Source organism: Balaenoptera ricei, chromosome 14 (assembly GCF_028023285.1).
Source record: "Balaenoptera ricei isolate mBalRic1 chromosome 14, mBalRic1.hap2, whole genome shotgun sequence".
In the NCBI taxonomy this organism is placed as follows: Eukaryota; Metazoa; Chordata; class Mammalia; order Artiodactyla; family Balaenopteridae; genus Balaenoptera; species Balaenoptera ricei.
This window is the reverse complement of record NC_082652.1, coordinates 52,423,289-52,441,427: the sequence shown is the minus strand read 5'-3', so window position 1 is coordinate 52,441,427 and position 18,139 is coordinate 52,423,289. Positions and strand designations below refer to the sequence as shown.

At 34.8% G+C, this 18,139-nt stretch overlaps 1 protein-coding gene across 6 annotated transcripts in view; it reads right to left on the bottom strand.

Annotated features, from left to right (window-relative positions):
- KIAA1328 (KIAA1328 ortholog) overlaps positions 1–18,139 on the bottom strand; it is a 381,228-nt gene that overhangs the window by 146,169 nt on the left and 216,920 nt on the right. For all 6 annotated transcript variants that reach the window (XM_059895650.1, XM_059895649.1, XM_059895651.1 and 3 more), the window contains one exon: positions 6,891–7,564. In XM_059895650.1, the coding sequence (XP_059751633.1) occupies positions 6,891–7,564 (674 nt within the window). The remainder of the gene's footprint in view (positions 1–6,890; positions 7,565–18,139) is intronic.

Genomic DNA, 18,139 nt, shown 5'->3' with positions numbered 1-18,139 from the left:
TATATATATATATATATATATATATATACACACACACACACACACATATATATACACACACACATACATATACATATATACATATATGTATATAATGGAATATTACTTAGCCATAAAAAATAATAAAATTCTTTTTATTTACAGCAATGTGAATGGACCTGGAGATTATCATTCTGAGTGAAGTAAGTCAGACAGAGAAATACAAATGTCCTATGATATCACTTGTATGTGGAATCTAAAAAATGATACAAATGAAGTTATTTACAAAACAGAAATAGAGTAACAGACATAGAATAGAAACTTATGATTATCAAAGGGGAAAGGTGATAGGGATGGATAAATTAGGAATTTGGGAGTAACATATACATAGTACTATATATAAAATAGATAAACAACAAGGACCTACTGTATAGCACAGGGACTATACTCAATATCTTGTAATAATCTACATGGGAAAAGAATCTTTAAAAGAATATATATATATATATATATATATATATATATATATATATATATCTGAATCACTTTGCTGTACACCTGAAACTAACATAACATTGTAAATCAACTATACTTCAATAAAAATAAATTAGTTTTATTTATTAAAAAGACAAATACTGTATGATTCCAGTTATATGAGGTATCTAGAATATCAAAGCATAGAGACAAAATAAAATGGTGGTTGCCAGGGCCTGGAGGTAAGAGGAAATGAAGAGTAGTTATTAATGGGCACAGAGTTTCAGTTTTGTAGGATAAAAGAGTTCTGGACATTGGTTTCACAACACTGTAAATATGTTTACTATTATTGAATAGTATACTAAAAAACGGTTGAGATGGTAAATTTTATGTTATGTGTATTTTACCACAATTTAAAAAATTAATTATGGCAGAATTGTGCTAAAATAAGAATTCTTGGGTTCTGCTCCTGATAATGGCTGAGTAGCTCCTATAGAATCAAATCTCCTACATGTAACAACTATAAACTCTGGGAGGAAAAAAATAACTTGAACACACTGAAAAGTGGCCAAAAGCAAGCAGAAACTGTAAGAGGATTAGCACTTAAAAGAAAACAGTGGCACTGGAAGAGTTCCCAATTTTTTTTTAATGGCTTTTAGCTGAAAGTAGGCTTAAAGAACCAGAGGATAGAGTCTAGGCTGACCAAAGTAGCTAAAAAGGGAAAAATCTTGGAGTGGAGAGAGAGAAAGAGGAAAGCCTCAAATTCTGTACAACAACCCTGCCAGTTTGGGCTGACCCCTGAACTACACATGAACAGGGCAGACTCAAGCAACCTAATTAAAGTTAAAATAACTCAATAGTGATTATCACTGCCACTTACTCCAGGAAGATAGAGCTTGGAATCTGAGTTCAGTTAACTTAACTGCCCACTAGCACACAGAAAATTAACATTGTTCAGAGAAATACAGGCATACCTTGAAGACGCTGTAGTTTTGGTTCCAGACCACCACAATGAAGTGAATATTGCGATAAAAGGAGTCACACAAATTGTTTGGTTTCCCAGTGCATATAAAAGTTATGTTTACACTATATTGTAGTCTATTGAATGTGTAATAGCATTATGTCTAAAAAAAAACCTTAATTAAAAAATACTTTATTGCTAAAAGATGCTAACCATCATCTGAGCTTTCAGCAAGTCATAATCTTTTTGCAACAGTAAAATCAAAGATCACTGATCACTATAACAAATATAATAATAATGATAGTAACAACAATAATAATAATGTTAGAAATATTGTAAGGATTAGGAAAATGTAGCACGGAGATACAAAGTGAGCAAATGCTGTTGGAAAAATGGTGCCGATAGACTTGCTCGACACAAGGTTGCCACAAGCCTTCAATTTGTAAAAACCACAATTATTTGTGAAGCATGATAAAGTGAAGCATAATAAAATGAGATATACCTATATAACTGAATTCTAGAGTTACTCACAATGATCAGGAAACAGTCCAAAATTACTAAACACACAAAGAAAAAGAAGAACGTGACCAACACTCAAAAGGAAAGTCAATTACTGGAGACAAACCCCAAGATGAACCAGGTGTTAGAATTAGCAGACAAGGATTTTAAAGGAAAAAACACACCTGTAACGAATAAAATAGAAAATTTTAACAGAGAAATAGAAATTATAACAAAGATCCAAATGGAAATTCTAAAAACAAAAAAAGCCAATATCTGAAATTAAAAAAAATCATTGTATGGGCTTAACAGCAGATTAGAAATAACAGAAGAGAGTTGATGAATCTGATAGATCAATAGAAGTTATTCTATATGAAGAATAAAGAAAAATAGATTTTAAAAAATTAGCAAAGAGCCAGGGACCTGTGGGACAAAAACTAAAGCTCTAATATACATGTAAACAGAGTTCCAAAAGGAGAGGATAAAGAGAATAGGGAAAAAATATATTTGAAAAAATACTGGCCAAAAATTCTTTATATTTCATGAAAACAGCATTCTCAAACATTGATTTTTGGGGTGTAAACTGATTTAACTTTTTATGAAAAGCAATTTGGCAATGTGAATCAAGAATTTTGAAAGGATTTATATGTACTTTAAGCTAGTAATTCTGCTTATAGGAATCTATTCCTAGGAAATAGGTAAAGTTAAAAATGTATGTACAGAAATGTTCCTCAAAGCATAATTTATTGTATAATAGTAAAACCTTATATTATCCAATAACAGGCTTATTGAAAAATATTGAGTAATAGTTGTCACACAATAAATATGTGTGTGTATGTTTGTGTGTGTGTGTGTGTGTGTGTGTGTGTATCTCACATCTTCTTTATCCATTCATCTGTCAATAGACACTTAGGTTGTTTCCATATCTTGGCTATTGTGATTAATGCAGCAATGAACATGGAAGTGCAGACATCTCTTTAAGATACAAATTTCATTTCCTTAAGATAAATACCCAGTTGCTAGATCATATGGTAGTTCTATTTTTAAATTTTTGAGGATCTTCCATACTGTTTTCCATAATGACTGTACCACTTTACATTCTCACCAAGAATATATAGGGATTCCCATTTCTCCATATCCTCACCAACAACTGTTGTTTCTTGTCTTTTTGATAATAGCCATTCTAACAGGTATGAGGTGATATCTCATTGTAGTTTTGATTTGCATTTCCCTGATGATTAGTGATACTGAGCATCTTTTCATGTACCTGTTAGCCATCCGTATGCCTTCTTTGGGAAAATGTCTATTCACATCCCCTGCTCATTTTTTAATTGGATTGTTTGTTTATTTGCTATTGAATTATATAAGTTCTTTATATATTCTTTATATATTTATTTATAAATATTATTCAGCCAGAAAAAAGAAGGAAATCCTGCCATTTGCAACAGAATGCATGAACCTAGAGGACATTGTGTTCAGTGAACATACCAACATACCAAAATATGTGAGACTAACAAACAGTGCTGAAAGGGAAATTTATGGCACTAAATGCTTCCAGTAAAAAAGAAAAGTATCAAATCAATAATCTAAGCTCCCACCTTAAGACAGAAAAAAAGAACAAGATAAATCCAAAGCAAGCAGAAATAAGGAAATAATAAAGAAATGAATGAAATAAATAAATGAGATCCATATTATCATGATGCCAAAACCAAAGACAGTATAAAAAAAGAAAACTACAGACCAATATCCCTCATACATATTGATGTAAATATCCTTAACAAAATATTAGTAAATAGAAGTTTGTAGTATATAAAAAGTATTACACACTATGACCAAGGAGATTTATTCCAGGGATACAATGCTAGGTCAATACTAAAAAAAACAGTCAGTGCAACCCACCATATTGGCAGGCTAAGAAAGAAAAATCACACAATCACGTCAATTAACACATAAAAGGTATTTGACAGAATTCAACAGTCATCATGAAAACTTTATATAATCTACAATAAAAATAAAAAATCAAACTTTATCAAAATTGAAGACTTTTGCTTTGTGAAAGATCCTTTTTGAGACTGAAAAGACAGGCTACAGACCAGGAGAAAATATTTGCAATCTACCTATCTGACAAAGGACTTATATCCTTTGAATATATAAGGAACTCTCAAAACTCAACAGGAAAACAATTCAAACAATCCAGTTGGAATATGGCAAGAGATATTAAAGGGACAATTTACCCAAAAGGATGGAAGGAGGGCAAACTAGCAAATGAAAAGATATTCAATATCACTAGCCATCAGGAAAATGCAAACTAAGACGACAATGAAATATCACTACACACAGATTAGAACATGTCAAATTAAAACCTGTGACACTATCAAATGCCAGCAAGGATGTGGAGAAATGATCTTTCATACGTTACTGGTAGAAAAGTATTTTAAACTAAACGTGGTATAAGCTAAGTATGATCTTATCATAAGATTTAGCAATCTTACTCCTGGTTTTCATTTGTAGAAACAAAAACCTTAGGCCACACAAAAACTTGTATTAGAATACATAGCAGCTCTATTTGTAGCAGAAAAAAACTGAAAACAACCAATTGTCCTTTAATAGATAAATGGTTAAACAAATCATGGTATATCCATATCGTGGAATAGTACTCAGAAATCAAAAGGTACAATATATGCAACAACCTAGATGGATGTCAAGAACATTATGCTGAATGAGAAAAGCCAATATCAAAATTTCACATACTGTATAATTCCATTTATATAACATTTTCAAAATAACACAATTATAGAAATAGACAACAGATTAGGAGTCTCCAGGGGTTAGGGATGGGGGGGGCAGAGAGTGACTCTAACAGAAGAGTACAAAGGAAATCTTGGTGGTGCTGAAATAGTCCTGTATTTTGAGTGTGGTGGTTGTTACACAAATCCACACATGTGATAAAATGGCATAGAAATACACACACACACTGTACCAATGTTAATGTATTAGTTTTGATAATATATTACAGTTGTATAAAATGTAGTCATTGGGAGAAGCTGGGTGAAGGGTACATGGAACCTCTCCATACTATTTTTGCAACTTCTATCAATCTAAATATAATTATTTCAAAATAAAAAGTTTTAAAAAATCTCTATACATATGCATAAACGTTTACAATTTATATACACACAAAACTTGTTCAAAATCTGTGTTTCATAGCTCTTTCATCTAAGCTAGGGTGATCAAGAGAACAAGAAAGACTTTATTATCATTTATGCAGCACTACTTGAACACAAAATGCTGTTCAAATGAACATGATGCCTAATCTAAAATTATCCATTCTCCCCTGCTAGACTGTGACCTCTTCAAAGACCGCATTTGAAAATTCTTTTACCTATCCCAAGTACCTAGAACCATTCCTCACATAACATAGGCATTCGATAAATGTTTGTTGAATGAAGTTCTCAGGAGAGACTACACATTAACTGGAGGATTAGAGATTGGGGTCATAAAATTGAAGCAACATTTCAGCCTTTAGTTACAATCATGTTACAAGAGGCTTCATTTTTACTTCCTTTAAAAGCCTCCAGGTTTCAACAATGAAGAATAAAACTGTCTGATTATGAAGGAAGAGAAAGAGGAAGACCACCTTTGCTTCCTAGAAGAGTCAGTATTACACTGAAGGAAAAATGTCAAGATGGAACTTTCAAAGAAATTAGAATTTAAAAAATGTTAGGCAAGATCTGAAAATGAAAGAAAATTAACTCCAAGAAGTAAAACAAAATAACACTAGTATTAAGTCTGTCACATAGGATCTATGTGTCTAAGAATGCATAGAAAGGGGAAATGGTATATTTGACCAAGGAGGAAACGGCAGGGAAAGACACGCACACACACACACACACACAATTCCCTATGAAAACTTGAAACTTACTTTTTAAAAAAGACATAAAGGCCATATTTTCTTGTGTTTAAAATACAATTGTGTCTGATTTATTACTATTTTTAAACTAAGGTAACAAACTTTATGACTCTGCATGTAAAACTAGGCTGAACACTACATGATATAAAACAGGACTTTAGCTTTTGAAACATTGTTCTTAGGGGAAAATTGTCAGAGGAAGAACAGTTTAAATGTGGGTAAGTGTATAAGAACTGGTTATTGAACAGGCTATGCTTCATGACCAGAAAAGACTGAATTTAGAAGGTTCCCATCATTTGTTGCATGGAATGATGACAGCCAGCCACACTTCGGTCTGACTTCACATCCTGAAATCTCAAGCTTTTACTTAATGGTAATATTCTCTACAATGACATCAAACAGCAGAGGATTTTGTGTAATGGTAATATTTTAAAATACTGTCTTTCGAATCCAGCAAAAATTAGACTGGACTGCTGAGAAGTAGATATTCTAAGCTAACATTTTGGAAGACAAGGTAATCTTTCAAGTCTTCCCTGAAAGACAGTGCAATTTACTTGGAAGTCACAGCTGGTGTGCATCTTGAGCAAACCAAGGTCCCGAGGAACTTCTGTTCCTACACATCTGTTACAGTAACACAGCTGCCATTTTATACTGTGTTCTCCAAGCTATAGATACTTTGTTCTCCAAGCTACAGATACTGTGTTCTCCAAGCTACAGATACTGTGTTCTCCAAGCTACAGATACTGTGCTCTCCAAGCTACAGATACTGTGTTCTCCAAACTACAGATACTGTGTTCTCCAAGCTACAGATGCTGTGTTCTCCAAGCTACAGATGCTGTGTTCTCCAAGCTACAGATACTGTGTTCTCCAAGCTACAGATACTGTGCTCTCCAAGCTACAGATACTGTGTTCTCCAAACTACAGATACTGTGTTCTCCAAGCTACAGATGCTGTGTTCTCCAAGCTACAGATGCTGTGTTCTCCAAGCTACAGATACTGTGCTCTCCAAGCTACAGATACTGGGTTCTCCAAGCTACAGACGCTGCTGAAAGAACAGGGAGGACTCACCAGTTATAGTCCAGTCGAGACTGCTGCAGCTGCTGCTGTTTTAGGAGTAGTTTTGTCTCCTGCTGGGCCAGTAGATGCTGGAGGCGTTCCTTTTCAATTTCCAGCTCCATTTTCTGAAGCATGAGTTGCTGCCTTCTATCTTCTGAGAGCTGCTTTTTGACATCAGTTTCACTAGGCTGCAGTGCCCCTTGGCCATGCATCAGAGATGCCCAGGAAAGCCCACAATACCTGCATGATTCCAGATGTGTCTTGGAATACTGAGGGACCATGTTTGTTGGATGGCTCTCACAAACATGATCCGCATTTTCAGAAAGTCTATGACCACAGCACTGACTAGATGGAGTAGCCTTAAGGTGTTGGCATTCCTTCATCTTCAGTTCCTCTGGTGGAACTTTCTCTGTAACGACTGCATCTACTAGTTTTTTCCCTGGGGATCCATAATTACATGTTCTGGTCTCTGATGGCACCTTGTCCACATCCTCTTTGGGATAATGAAGGGCTGCTGGTTTCAAAGAATTATTCCTAAATTCTGCAAGGAATTCTGAAGCTGAGTCCTGATTTGCAGACTTAGGCCTTTGCTTGGTTTGAGTGTGGGTTTGTGGTATGGCTGCACTCAAGTAGGAACCATCCAGTTCCACAGATGAAGACCAGAGAGTGCTCTTCCTATTGGATACCTAAAAGGAACCGCAAGATCAGTTGTCAAAATAAGAGCACAACAGAAGGAGTTCTTTTGACTTTTCAGAAATCAGTGATATATGTTTACCAAGACAAAGCTGTGTTTTTGTCTTCTTAATTAATAAATGATAGTATTCACATAGCTAAACAGACATGTGCCATAAAGCTAATCTCATTTTCAAACAATCTACATTTCAGTAAATCCACAAGGATGAGAAAAAGAAAGTGTTGCCACTCGCTGCTTAAGCAAGATTTCAGGAATTGCAAATAATGAGGGGTATATAGCATCAACTTTGAGAAGAAGAAAAACATTGAATGTTAATGCCTTAAAGTGTTTAATTTTGAATACTAAGCCGAGAAAGAAATCCATTCAGCCACCTTAAATATCCTTTGATTGGCCATTACACAGCATGAGATTTGATGTAGAACATTTCACCTTATACTGAACAGGATGTTAGTTACTGCTAGAAATTTGATGAGTTCTTATAAATATCTTTACAGCACACACATAAAACCAACCACTTTCCACAAAATATGATTCTAATCAAAAGCAGTTATTTAAATACAAAACATATTTAATTTCAGCTGTAAACATAAGTGATTTTTCAATTAAGCTGTTCAAGTGATTATAGTCTGATAGAACTCAGGCAGAAAGGAAGCAGTTGCAAACAACCTTTGACAGGCCAATAGAGTGAGCTTTCCCAGCATTTTAGCCTCAAGCCTGTTTTATCAAGGAGAGCAAAACTTAGTTTATATCAATGACTCTCAAACTTTAGGATGTATCAGAATCACCTGGAGGGCTTGTTAAATGTGAATTGCTTGGCTTACTCCCCAGAGTTTCCAATTCAGTAACTCCAGAGCAGAGTCAGAGAATCTGCATTTTTAACAAGTTCCAATCTGGAACCACACTTTGAGAACCACTGGTCTGTACCATGGGCCATTGGACTGCTCCTTTGTCCGTCTTTTAAGGACCATTTTGATTACATCGGGCTTACCCATGTAATCCCGGCTAATTTCCTCATCTCAAGATCCTTAATCACGTCTGTAAAGCCTCTTGTCATACAAAGTCGCTTGTGCCATATAAAATGACATTTACAGGTTCCAGGAATTAGGACATGGACATGTTTGGGAGGCTATTATTCAGTTCGCCCCAACTTCTTTTAAAGTAAGAACTAATTCATAAACAGTTGAGATGGTTATGTATTCCAGAGACATGTACTCTAGAATGAATGAATAATTGAGATTCCCTAGCAGAGGGGGAAAACAAATCCCACCAATTTACTTTGCAATAGTTGAAAATGATGAACTGACTGGTAAAAAGTGCCACCTAACATATATATAGCAATACAATTTTTCCTCTCCTATGATAAAAGAGGGCTATTACAATGACCCTTTTAAGATTTTGAGTTTCTAAAGCAATGTTAAAGGAGTTCTATTTAAATGAGAATGAGCCACATCTGGGGCGATGACTTGGGCCTCTTCAAAGAAGCCACGCAATCTTATATGCTGAGCAGATGACACTGAGCAGATGACAAGCTACATAAAAGGAACTAGTCCTAGGGCAAAATTTATGATAAACTACCTCATTAAAAAAATTAACCTTATTTTATACCCAAAGGAAAACTCTAGTCCACATTAATCTCCCCTACTCTGAACTTCTGTAGCACTTATTGTCAACAGAAATATTTAACATTTATCACCTGCTATTTTGTATGATAAACCATCTTTTTATAGACTATACTTTTAAAATGAGAAATAAATTTTTTAAAAGTCCAGAAACTTAAATCAACTATTTTATATCATCATATAGTTTCTAATCCATGTATCATTAATATAACAGTAGATAGCATGTATATATTATTTTATATTCTCATTTTTGTTCCTTAACATTATTTACATATGTGCATTTTTAGGTATTTACATAGCTTACACTTACTTTAACGGTGCTGAGTGTTACATTATTCACATATGTCAGGTATTTGGAATATTTCTAAAATTTTTTTGTAGTTAGCTTTTATGTTTTTGAGAGGCACTACAACTTAATGATTTCCATGCATGCTTTGCTCAAAGAGAATACTGCTTTGCCAATTACCTGCTGGGTGACTGTGCAACTTGGCAGACCGAATTCTAGGAGGGTCCTCAAGATTCCCATCCTTTTAGTGTTCCCTCCCTGTATTATCTCCTCTCCTTAAGTGAGGGTAGAACTTGTGAATATGATCAGATCAATCCTGTGGTTATGTTACCTTATATGGCAAAAAGGACTTTGCAGATGTAACTGAGGCTCCAGCTGACTTTGAATTAATAAAAAGGGAGATTATCTCAGGCGGGCCAGACCTAGTCAGGTAAGCCCTTTAACAGAGGGTCTGGTGCCCTCTCCAAGATCAGAGATTCTCCTTCTGGCCTTGAAGAAATAAGCTACTGTGTTGTGGGAGGGCTTTTTTTAAAAGATTTTATTGAAGTAGAGTTGATTTACATGTTGTGTTAATTTCTGCTGTACAGCAAAGCGACTCAGTTACACATATATATTGGGTTGACCAAAAAGTTCGTTCAGTTAGTGAATACACTGTTCAATAAAATTCTTGGTGAAAATGAAAAAATGTGTCTTCTATTTTCACTTAAAACCGAATGAACTTTTTGGCCAACCCAATATATTCTTTTTCATACTTATTACAGTTTGTCACAGGATATTGAATATAGTTGCCTGTGCTATACAGTAGGACCTTGTTGTTTATCCATCCTATACATAATAGTTTGCATCTGCTAACCCCAGACCCAGATATAGAGAACAGTCTTGTGGTTGCCAAGGGGTGGGGGGCGGGGGGGGGGAGGAGGGGAGGGAAGGAATGGGAGTTTGGGATTAGCAGAGGCAAACTATTATACATAGGGTGGGATAGGTTATGGAGGGGCTCATGTGGCAATGACCTCTGGAGCAGAAGGCAGTTTCCAGACAACAGTGAGCAAGAAAATGAGGCACCTACCATACATACGCAAGGAAATAAATCCTGCCAACAACCCACTGAATGTAGCCCAGCTGGCATCTTGATTGCAGCCTTCTAACACCCTGAGCATAGGACCCAACTAAGCTGTGCCAGACTCTTGACCCACAGACACTGTGAGATAGTAAATGTGTGTTGTTTTAAGCTGCTAAATTTGTAGTAATTTGTTACACAGCAATAAAAAACTAATATAGCATATTATTCAACTTGCCTGAGCCTCAGGTTCCTCAACAGAAAAACAGGGATTAAAAATAGCAGCTACATCAAAACTGAACGTGGTGGTGAGACAGATGAGCAGTTATCAAGGGTGCTAATTTATAAGGGTACTAATTTACAAAAAGGAAACACAAACCTTATATTTACCCAACTTCTTTCAATGAGAACATTGTGTATGTGTGCGGGGGGAGTGGAGTCGGGTGAGATCACCAAGGGGCATGTTCAGTTACGACAGATTATCTCTGAACTGTCTTCAAGGAGAATGAATTCAGTTATCTATCTTTATTTTGCTACAGTGAGGTTTGTAGTTGGGTCAGGGTTGAATTGCTTGAGATAATAGAGAGGTTCTTCATCTTTCTCCTTCATATAAAGGATGTCAGTCTTAACACTAACATCTTGCACTGCCTCTTAAGGTTGTTGTGATGATTAGATGGGATAATTCATATAAAGTGCTTTGGATGGGGCTTAATACGCCTTTGGGACACACGGAAGTCACAGTGGGCCTAAATGAAACAGATGTATTTTTCTTTCTGGGGCTGCTCCATGCTTTCTATATGATATTTACAAATATAACTTCTCTTAACTAAGGCTTAATCTAACAACAAATCCCAAACTGTTGTCTCTGGTATATGGGTTTGACATGAGTTTTTCAGATATATAACACTAACTTAGAAACCATTAGATATTTTTTTAAATGGAGGCATAATAAATTTTAAATGGAGGCAAAATTAAATTTTTTTAAATGGAGGCATATACATAATAAAATGCACATATCTTAAGTGTACAGCTTGATGAATTTTTATACTTGCATTTACCCATGTAATCATCACCCATATCAAGTTATAGAACAATTCCATTACCCCAGAAAGCTCCTTTGCGTCCTTTCTAGTCAATATCACATCCTCACACTCCCAGGAGTAACCATTACTCTGATTCTTATGATCATAGATTAGTTTTGCCTATGTTGAACTTCATATAAATGGAATCATACAGTATGCTACCCTTTTGTACCTGGTTTCTTAAGCTCAACATAATTTTTGAGTATCTTCTATGTTGTTGTGTATATCAATAGTTTATTCTTTTTTACTACTGCATAGTACTTCATTGTATGAATAAGAAAAATTTGTTTATTCTTTTATTGGATTAGGTTGTTTCCAGTTTAGGGCTATTATATATAAAGCTGCTATGAATATTCTCATACAAGCCTTTTTTTTAGACATATGCATTTGTTTCTCTTGGGCACAGGGTAGGCATATTTGACTTTATTAGAAACAGCCAATAAGCTTTCCAAAGTGGTTATTCTGTTCCATATCCCCATCAGCAAATTAAGAGAGTCCCAGTTGCTTCACATTCACAGCAACACTTGCTAGTGTGTTTCATTTTTAGACAATCTGGTGCCTGTATAGCTAAATAACACTGTGGTTTTATTTTCCATTTCCCTGATATGTAATGATATTAATGAACATGTGCTTGTTGGTCATTTGGATATCTTCTTTTATGAAGTTCTTGTTGAAACTAATATATTTAAATAATTCAAAATAATTTTTAAAGGAGTGAAGATGAGAAATGAAAAATGAAGGTCAGGGAAGACAATTTCATGCAAATTGTTTCTGATGAGATAACTTGGCTCTAAATGGTCACCTTCATTGACCACTGAATGCAGAACATGCTCCCAGAACACCCTGTCACTTTGGCTGTTCTCAACTCAGAGTTTACCATATACTGTGCTAAATGTTTTACATATTCAACCTATTATTCTTAACAACAATTCTGTAAGGTAGTTATTATAATTAGCATTTTACAGATGAGAAAATGAAGTTCAAGGAATCAACACAACTTTCCCAAGGTCACATCAATACAATATGTGAGACATGGGACTATGCCTCACGCCAAATCCATAGTCTTCCATTGCTTCCTGCTGTAGATCTTTTTAAAAAAATTCTTTAATGTGAAATACATTAAACATAGAAAAGTACACGAAACAATTATGAGCAAGGCAATGCCCAGTGTAACTACCATCCAAGATACAGAAGACGACCCTTGTCTTCTGTACTCAGAAGACCCTGATGGCCCTGAGCAATCACCACTCTCTACCTCTCTTGCCAAAGGGAATGACTACCTTGACTTTAATGGGAATCACTTCTTTGCTTTAATACTTCTCTGCTTAAATATCCATAGTAGAGTTCAGTTTTACCTGCTTATTTTTAAAGTATAAATGAAATCATATGATATACATTCTTTTGTGTTTAACTTCTTTCACCCAAAGTTATATTTGTGAAGTTCATACATGGTGCTGCATGTGGCTGTATTTTCATAGCTATATAGCAGGGGTCAGCAAATTTATTCTGTAAAGGGTCTGACAATAAACATTTTAAACTTTGCAGTCCATACAGACTTTGTCATAACTACTCAGTTATGCTTTTGTAGTGTGAAAGCAAGAGATAATACATAAATGAATAACTGTTCTAGGAAAACCTTATTGGTAGACACACTGAAATTTAAATTTCATGTAATTTTCCCATTTCATGAAATATTCTTTTTTTCCCAACCATCTAAAAAGCTAAAACCATTCTTAGCTTGTGAGTTGTACAAAACGATACAGTTAGCTAGATTTAGCATCCCACAGTTTGCCAAGTGAACTTGATAATTACGCTGCATGCTCTTCCATTTAAAGGAGTCTATGAATATCCTAAGATATGGTCAAAACTCAATAAGCAAATTGAACAATATGAGTTGGGATGTGCTATCTATTTATATGTTTTCTGTGTGATGAAAATGAGTTGGAGTGCTTAATTAGAAATAAACATAAAGCATGTAGAAGAATATACCTGGGCAGGACAAACACATTGTATAAATTAAAAAAAAAAAATGTTTAGACAGAAAATGATCTATGGAAAACAACAGATAAAAAAGTTAAGTTCAAAATGGTGGCATATTAGGATTTGTCTTATATAAAAGGTACCATAATCTTGGCTACATCTTTAGTCTCTAGATGTGGTAGAAATGAAGCCATAAAATCTTTGACAGGGTATGCTGTGGGATTTACTGTACAAAAGAAAGATGAGGAGAAAATGCAGGCAATACTTGGCTTATGACAGAGTAGAAGCATAATCTCTCTTAATTTGGGTAGACACAGACCAATAACTAGATAAAAAAACACCAATGAGAAAAGTATAAGGTTTAAAAAAAAGTGTGAGAGACTTATCTTGGACACAAAGAAGAATTTTCTGATAGTGAAGGTTAGTAAATTTCTGAGTTGGAAGGTTTTCAGAATCTTTAAGATACCATTTTAAAATATGACAGATATTTTTAAAAGACTTCATAGAAAATAAAGGATGTCTATTTTATAAACATTTATGATATGATCTTGTATGCATGCATCGAAGCACACACAGGTGTGTAGGTACATATAGGAACATACACATCCTATGGTAATCTAGGGCTTTCCGGTGTTCTCACATAATAAAAAATAACCGCAGTATTGCTTCGTGAAATACCATCAACAAGTAAACAAAGATGTTTTATAAATTTAGGCAAATCATTTTTGCAGGCCTGGCCAATCTCTGCTATGAGCCGTAAGGAGAGAGCCAAACTAAACTGCAGTAATTATTTCCTGCAACAGGTTGTTATTTACATAATTAGGAAGAGATTACTTACAATGCATTTATGAGTTGTTAACTACAGGATTAGTCAATAGTACCAACAGATCTTATTGGTATTCATTTCTCTAATGGTAAATAATAATTTACGATCCTGGCAAGCACCCTATTAACAATCCTCATATTCCCACTGATAGCCTTATAAGAATAAAAATCTCAATTTTGTAACTTCAGAATTTCCCCCTATCCTCTTTATTTTATGATGAAGTCAGAAATTCAAGAGCTAGATAAATATTTCTAAACCTAAACTACTGTGTGGGGGGCAGGTCATTGTATTACCCAGAACATTTGGAGTTAATATAAAATAAGGCACAGAATGGCAAGCTGCATTTTTAGTCAAGCGTACATGAACCAGTTGTCAAGCTGACAGAAGCTACGTAATGCAACAGCTGCGCTGTATGGTTTGCCAAAGTCTCATCCCAAATAAATGTTCATCCTCCCCAGTGCAATTAACTCTCCTATACTGGCGGATTTTGCTAGAAGATCAAGATAGATTACCTTCTAGTGTTATGAACTAAATACTTACAGGTGTTATATCATCAGTTATAACTTACAAACTTTGGCATTTAGCAAGACATCCAGGCAAATGAATCATCTAATTTATGAATTATTTATAAGAAATTCACAGCATGCTCCTGGCATCATCCATGGCCTTTTCCAGGTCATATGACACCAATTAGAGCTGAATTTTAAATTATTCAATAACCTGAACTCTCTTGTCATTTAACATATAGATATCAACGCAGCAAACAAGTTAAATCTAATGGGCCCTCGAGGTTTAAGCTTCTCCACTGCACAATCGCTAAAGCTGTAGGTCATCAATGGAAGTAACAGAATGCAGCAGTCAAACACATTTGCAAGGCTCTAATAACTTTTTCTATTTCCCATAGGGACTGTGGCACAACCTAGGATTACTGAATCTAAAAGGCACTGAAGTCAATAATTATGAGATTTAAAAAGTACAGGCACACAAGATTGTACAAAAGACAGAATACTAGCAACAGATACCAAATGCGGTACCAACTCTTAAGATACATACACCATAGGCCTGCCAAAATTTTTAACAGCAATTACCAGACTCAGAAAAGGCTAAACCTCATATTCTTTAATCATTACTGCACTTCCTGAAAGCTGGAATGTGTTGATTTGCTATAAAAATGAATATAGAGCACAGAATAATTGACAGTATACTTAAGGTCAAAATACCTTGATTAGAATTCCAGTACAGCTACTTAGGAATTCTATTATTTTTGGCAAGTCATTTTACATCTCTTAGGCAATTTAGATGTTAGTAAAATGGTTGGGTTTGATGAGCTCTATAGTTTATGCTATCCTTAAGTGCTGAAAAACCCAGGGATTGGGTTGTTGTACCCCAAGGAAATGAGAGAAAAGAAAAGGATAGATGAGAAATTTACCAATCAGTAAATGTTCACCTATCAACTAACAGACATACTACAAAATTACTGAATGCCTCTTGGTTCTACTTCCCCTAGCAAATTTTGTGTTTTAACATTACTGCCTTATATGACTCACATGCTCAAGAACTTAAATCAGCATCTTAATTTATCTATCTGGTCACTAAATCTGAGAGAGACACAAATGAAGATTGAGTAAGACAAAAATACAGTTGTGAGGAGAGTCCTAAATATTTGATGGGATTTAAATATTTTGATGGGATGGGACAATCATTCACCATAGAAATACATAACAGTGATACTGATTCAAATCACTTCCACATATATGATCATAATTGCTAAAAGAAAAAAAAAGGAGCTTTATACATGGTTTTCTAAATCTACAAAAGGAAACAGATACCCAAGGCTAGTTTTAATTATTTAATGAAGATCAGAAAGAAGCTAAAATAATTTTTATAGAGAAAACGAGACAAAGACAAATTAGAAGTGGTGAGGACAATCTTCACAGGTACAAAATGAAAACAAGACATATTGAATAATAAAGCCAAGGGTACTTGGATTCAGTTAGGGATGCAGCACAAGAAAATGATCCAAAAGAGCTTACATCAGTTTTCCCCTGCCACTCCCTTGGCGTTACGTTTGGACAGAGTATCCCGGGGCTCACTGCCCTCTCATATATCCCTCTAGTAACAGTCAGGCTCAAGGATGGAAACAAAAGCTGCATGTAGGCAAGATGTTTCAATGCAGTTTTTCTTCTTAAAGGAAGCAAACAAGATTAGTTTGTGTCAAATGAAGGAAAGCTTTAACAAAGAATTCTTAATACACCTTCTAGAAAACATAAAGTCAACACTATTTGAATGTGACCAACTGTCCCTGAAGGGGAAATCAGAATGCATTTATGTTGTTGGTTGAGGGGAAAAAGTATTGGCGTTATATTTTTGAGACTAGAAAATAAAAATAAACTCTCTTGAAAAAGAGCATTTATGAAATACCAAGAAATATAACCTATACCCTACTTGCAGGAAATAGGAGGAAGGTAAAACCAGGCTCTTTATTATATCAAGATTTCCCAAAGTGAATCACAGTCCTTTTACTAAAGATTAGTGTCTTCCATATTCATTTTTTCCCCATATAAATGGCTGCAGACTGGAAATGTTGAAGAAGCCTAATGAGAAGCATTTCTGAATGAACAAAGAACTACCAAACCAAAGAGGTGGTCACCCTTAAAGGGCAAGCTCTTGGAGCTCAAGATTTTTTAGGATTCTTAGTCCTTTAATTATATAGTACCAAATCCCGACTTTTAAAAATTTAGAACATTTTTTACTAGCTATTTTAGTTTACTGTAAAAAACCAAGAGAAAAGATTTCATTTATAAACCAGTAAAAGATAAAATGAGTGATGAAATTTCCTAGTACTCAAATGCCCTAACTCCTTTTTCTATGCTTTAAAATTCTACTCTTGTTTTAAGGCTGGCTTAGTACCACTGCCTCCCACTGTAGTTCCCTCACTTCCCAAGCTCAGATAAGCTGTGCCTTCCCCAGGAGGCACCCCAGGACAACTCTGTTCAGCCCTTTATTGCCGTATTTATTTCATCCTGCTCTATCACAGTTAGCTGTTTTCACATCTTTAACTTTCTTTGTGATGTGTAAGAATGTACATTTCTCCTTGTGGAAATAGTGAAATCTTTGAGGGCAGTGACCTCAAAAGATACCATCACTTTCATTCATTGCTGTATCTCGAGATAATAGGTGCTCAATAATTTTTTTTTTTTGCATACAGTTTGGCCCCTCTCCAGTACACATTATACAGAACTTGAGGAGAGGGGCAATGTTACTCTCAACTTCATATTTCAATGACACTGGTCTTTATAAATAAAAGATACTTAAAGTAATAAATATCTGTGGAATCAACCAGTAAGCAGGAAGCGGGAGCAGCAACAGCTAAATGACCTAATTTGTATCCTAAGGAGTTTGATAACTTAGTTTTACTTATTATAAAATATATTGTACTTTTTGCAGGAGCCACTTACTTCTTCTATAAGTACTTATTTCCAATAAGTCTTTAAAAGTTAATAAAAATTCTATAAATGCAGGAAAAATTCCAACTATATCTCTCATTACACAGGGTCAATAAACATAGGGATCTCAATGCCTTATTTGGTTTGGATCTATGAAACAGTAAATTACAAGAGCACTTTTTGCTTTTGAGATGAGAATCTAAACTTAAAGCAGATCATTATATTACTTTCTAAAATGTTCGATGAAATGGTTTTAAAACAAGAAACTATA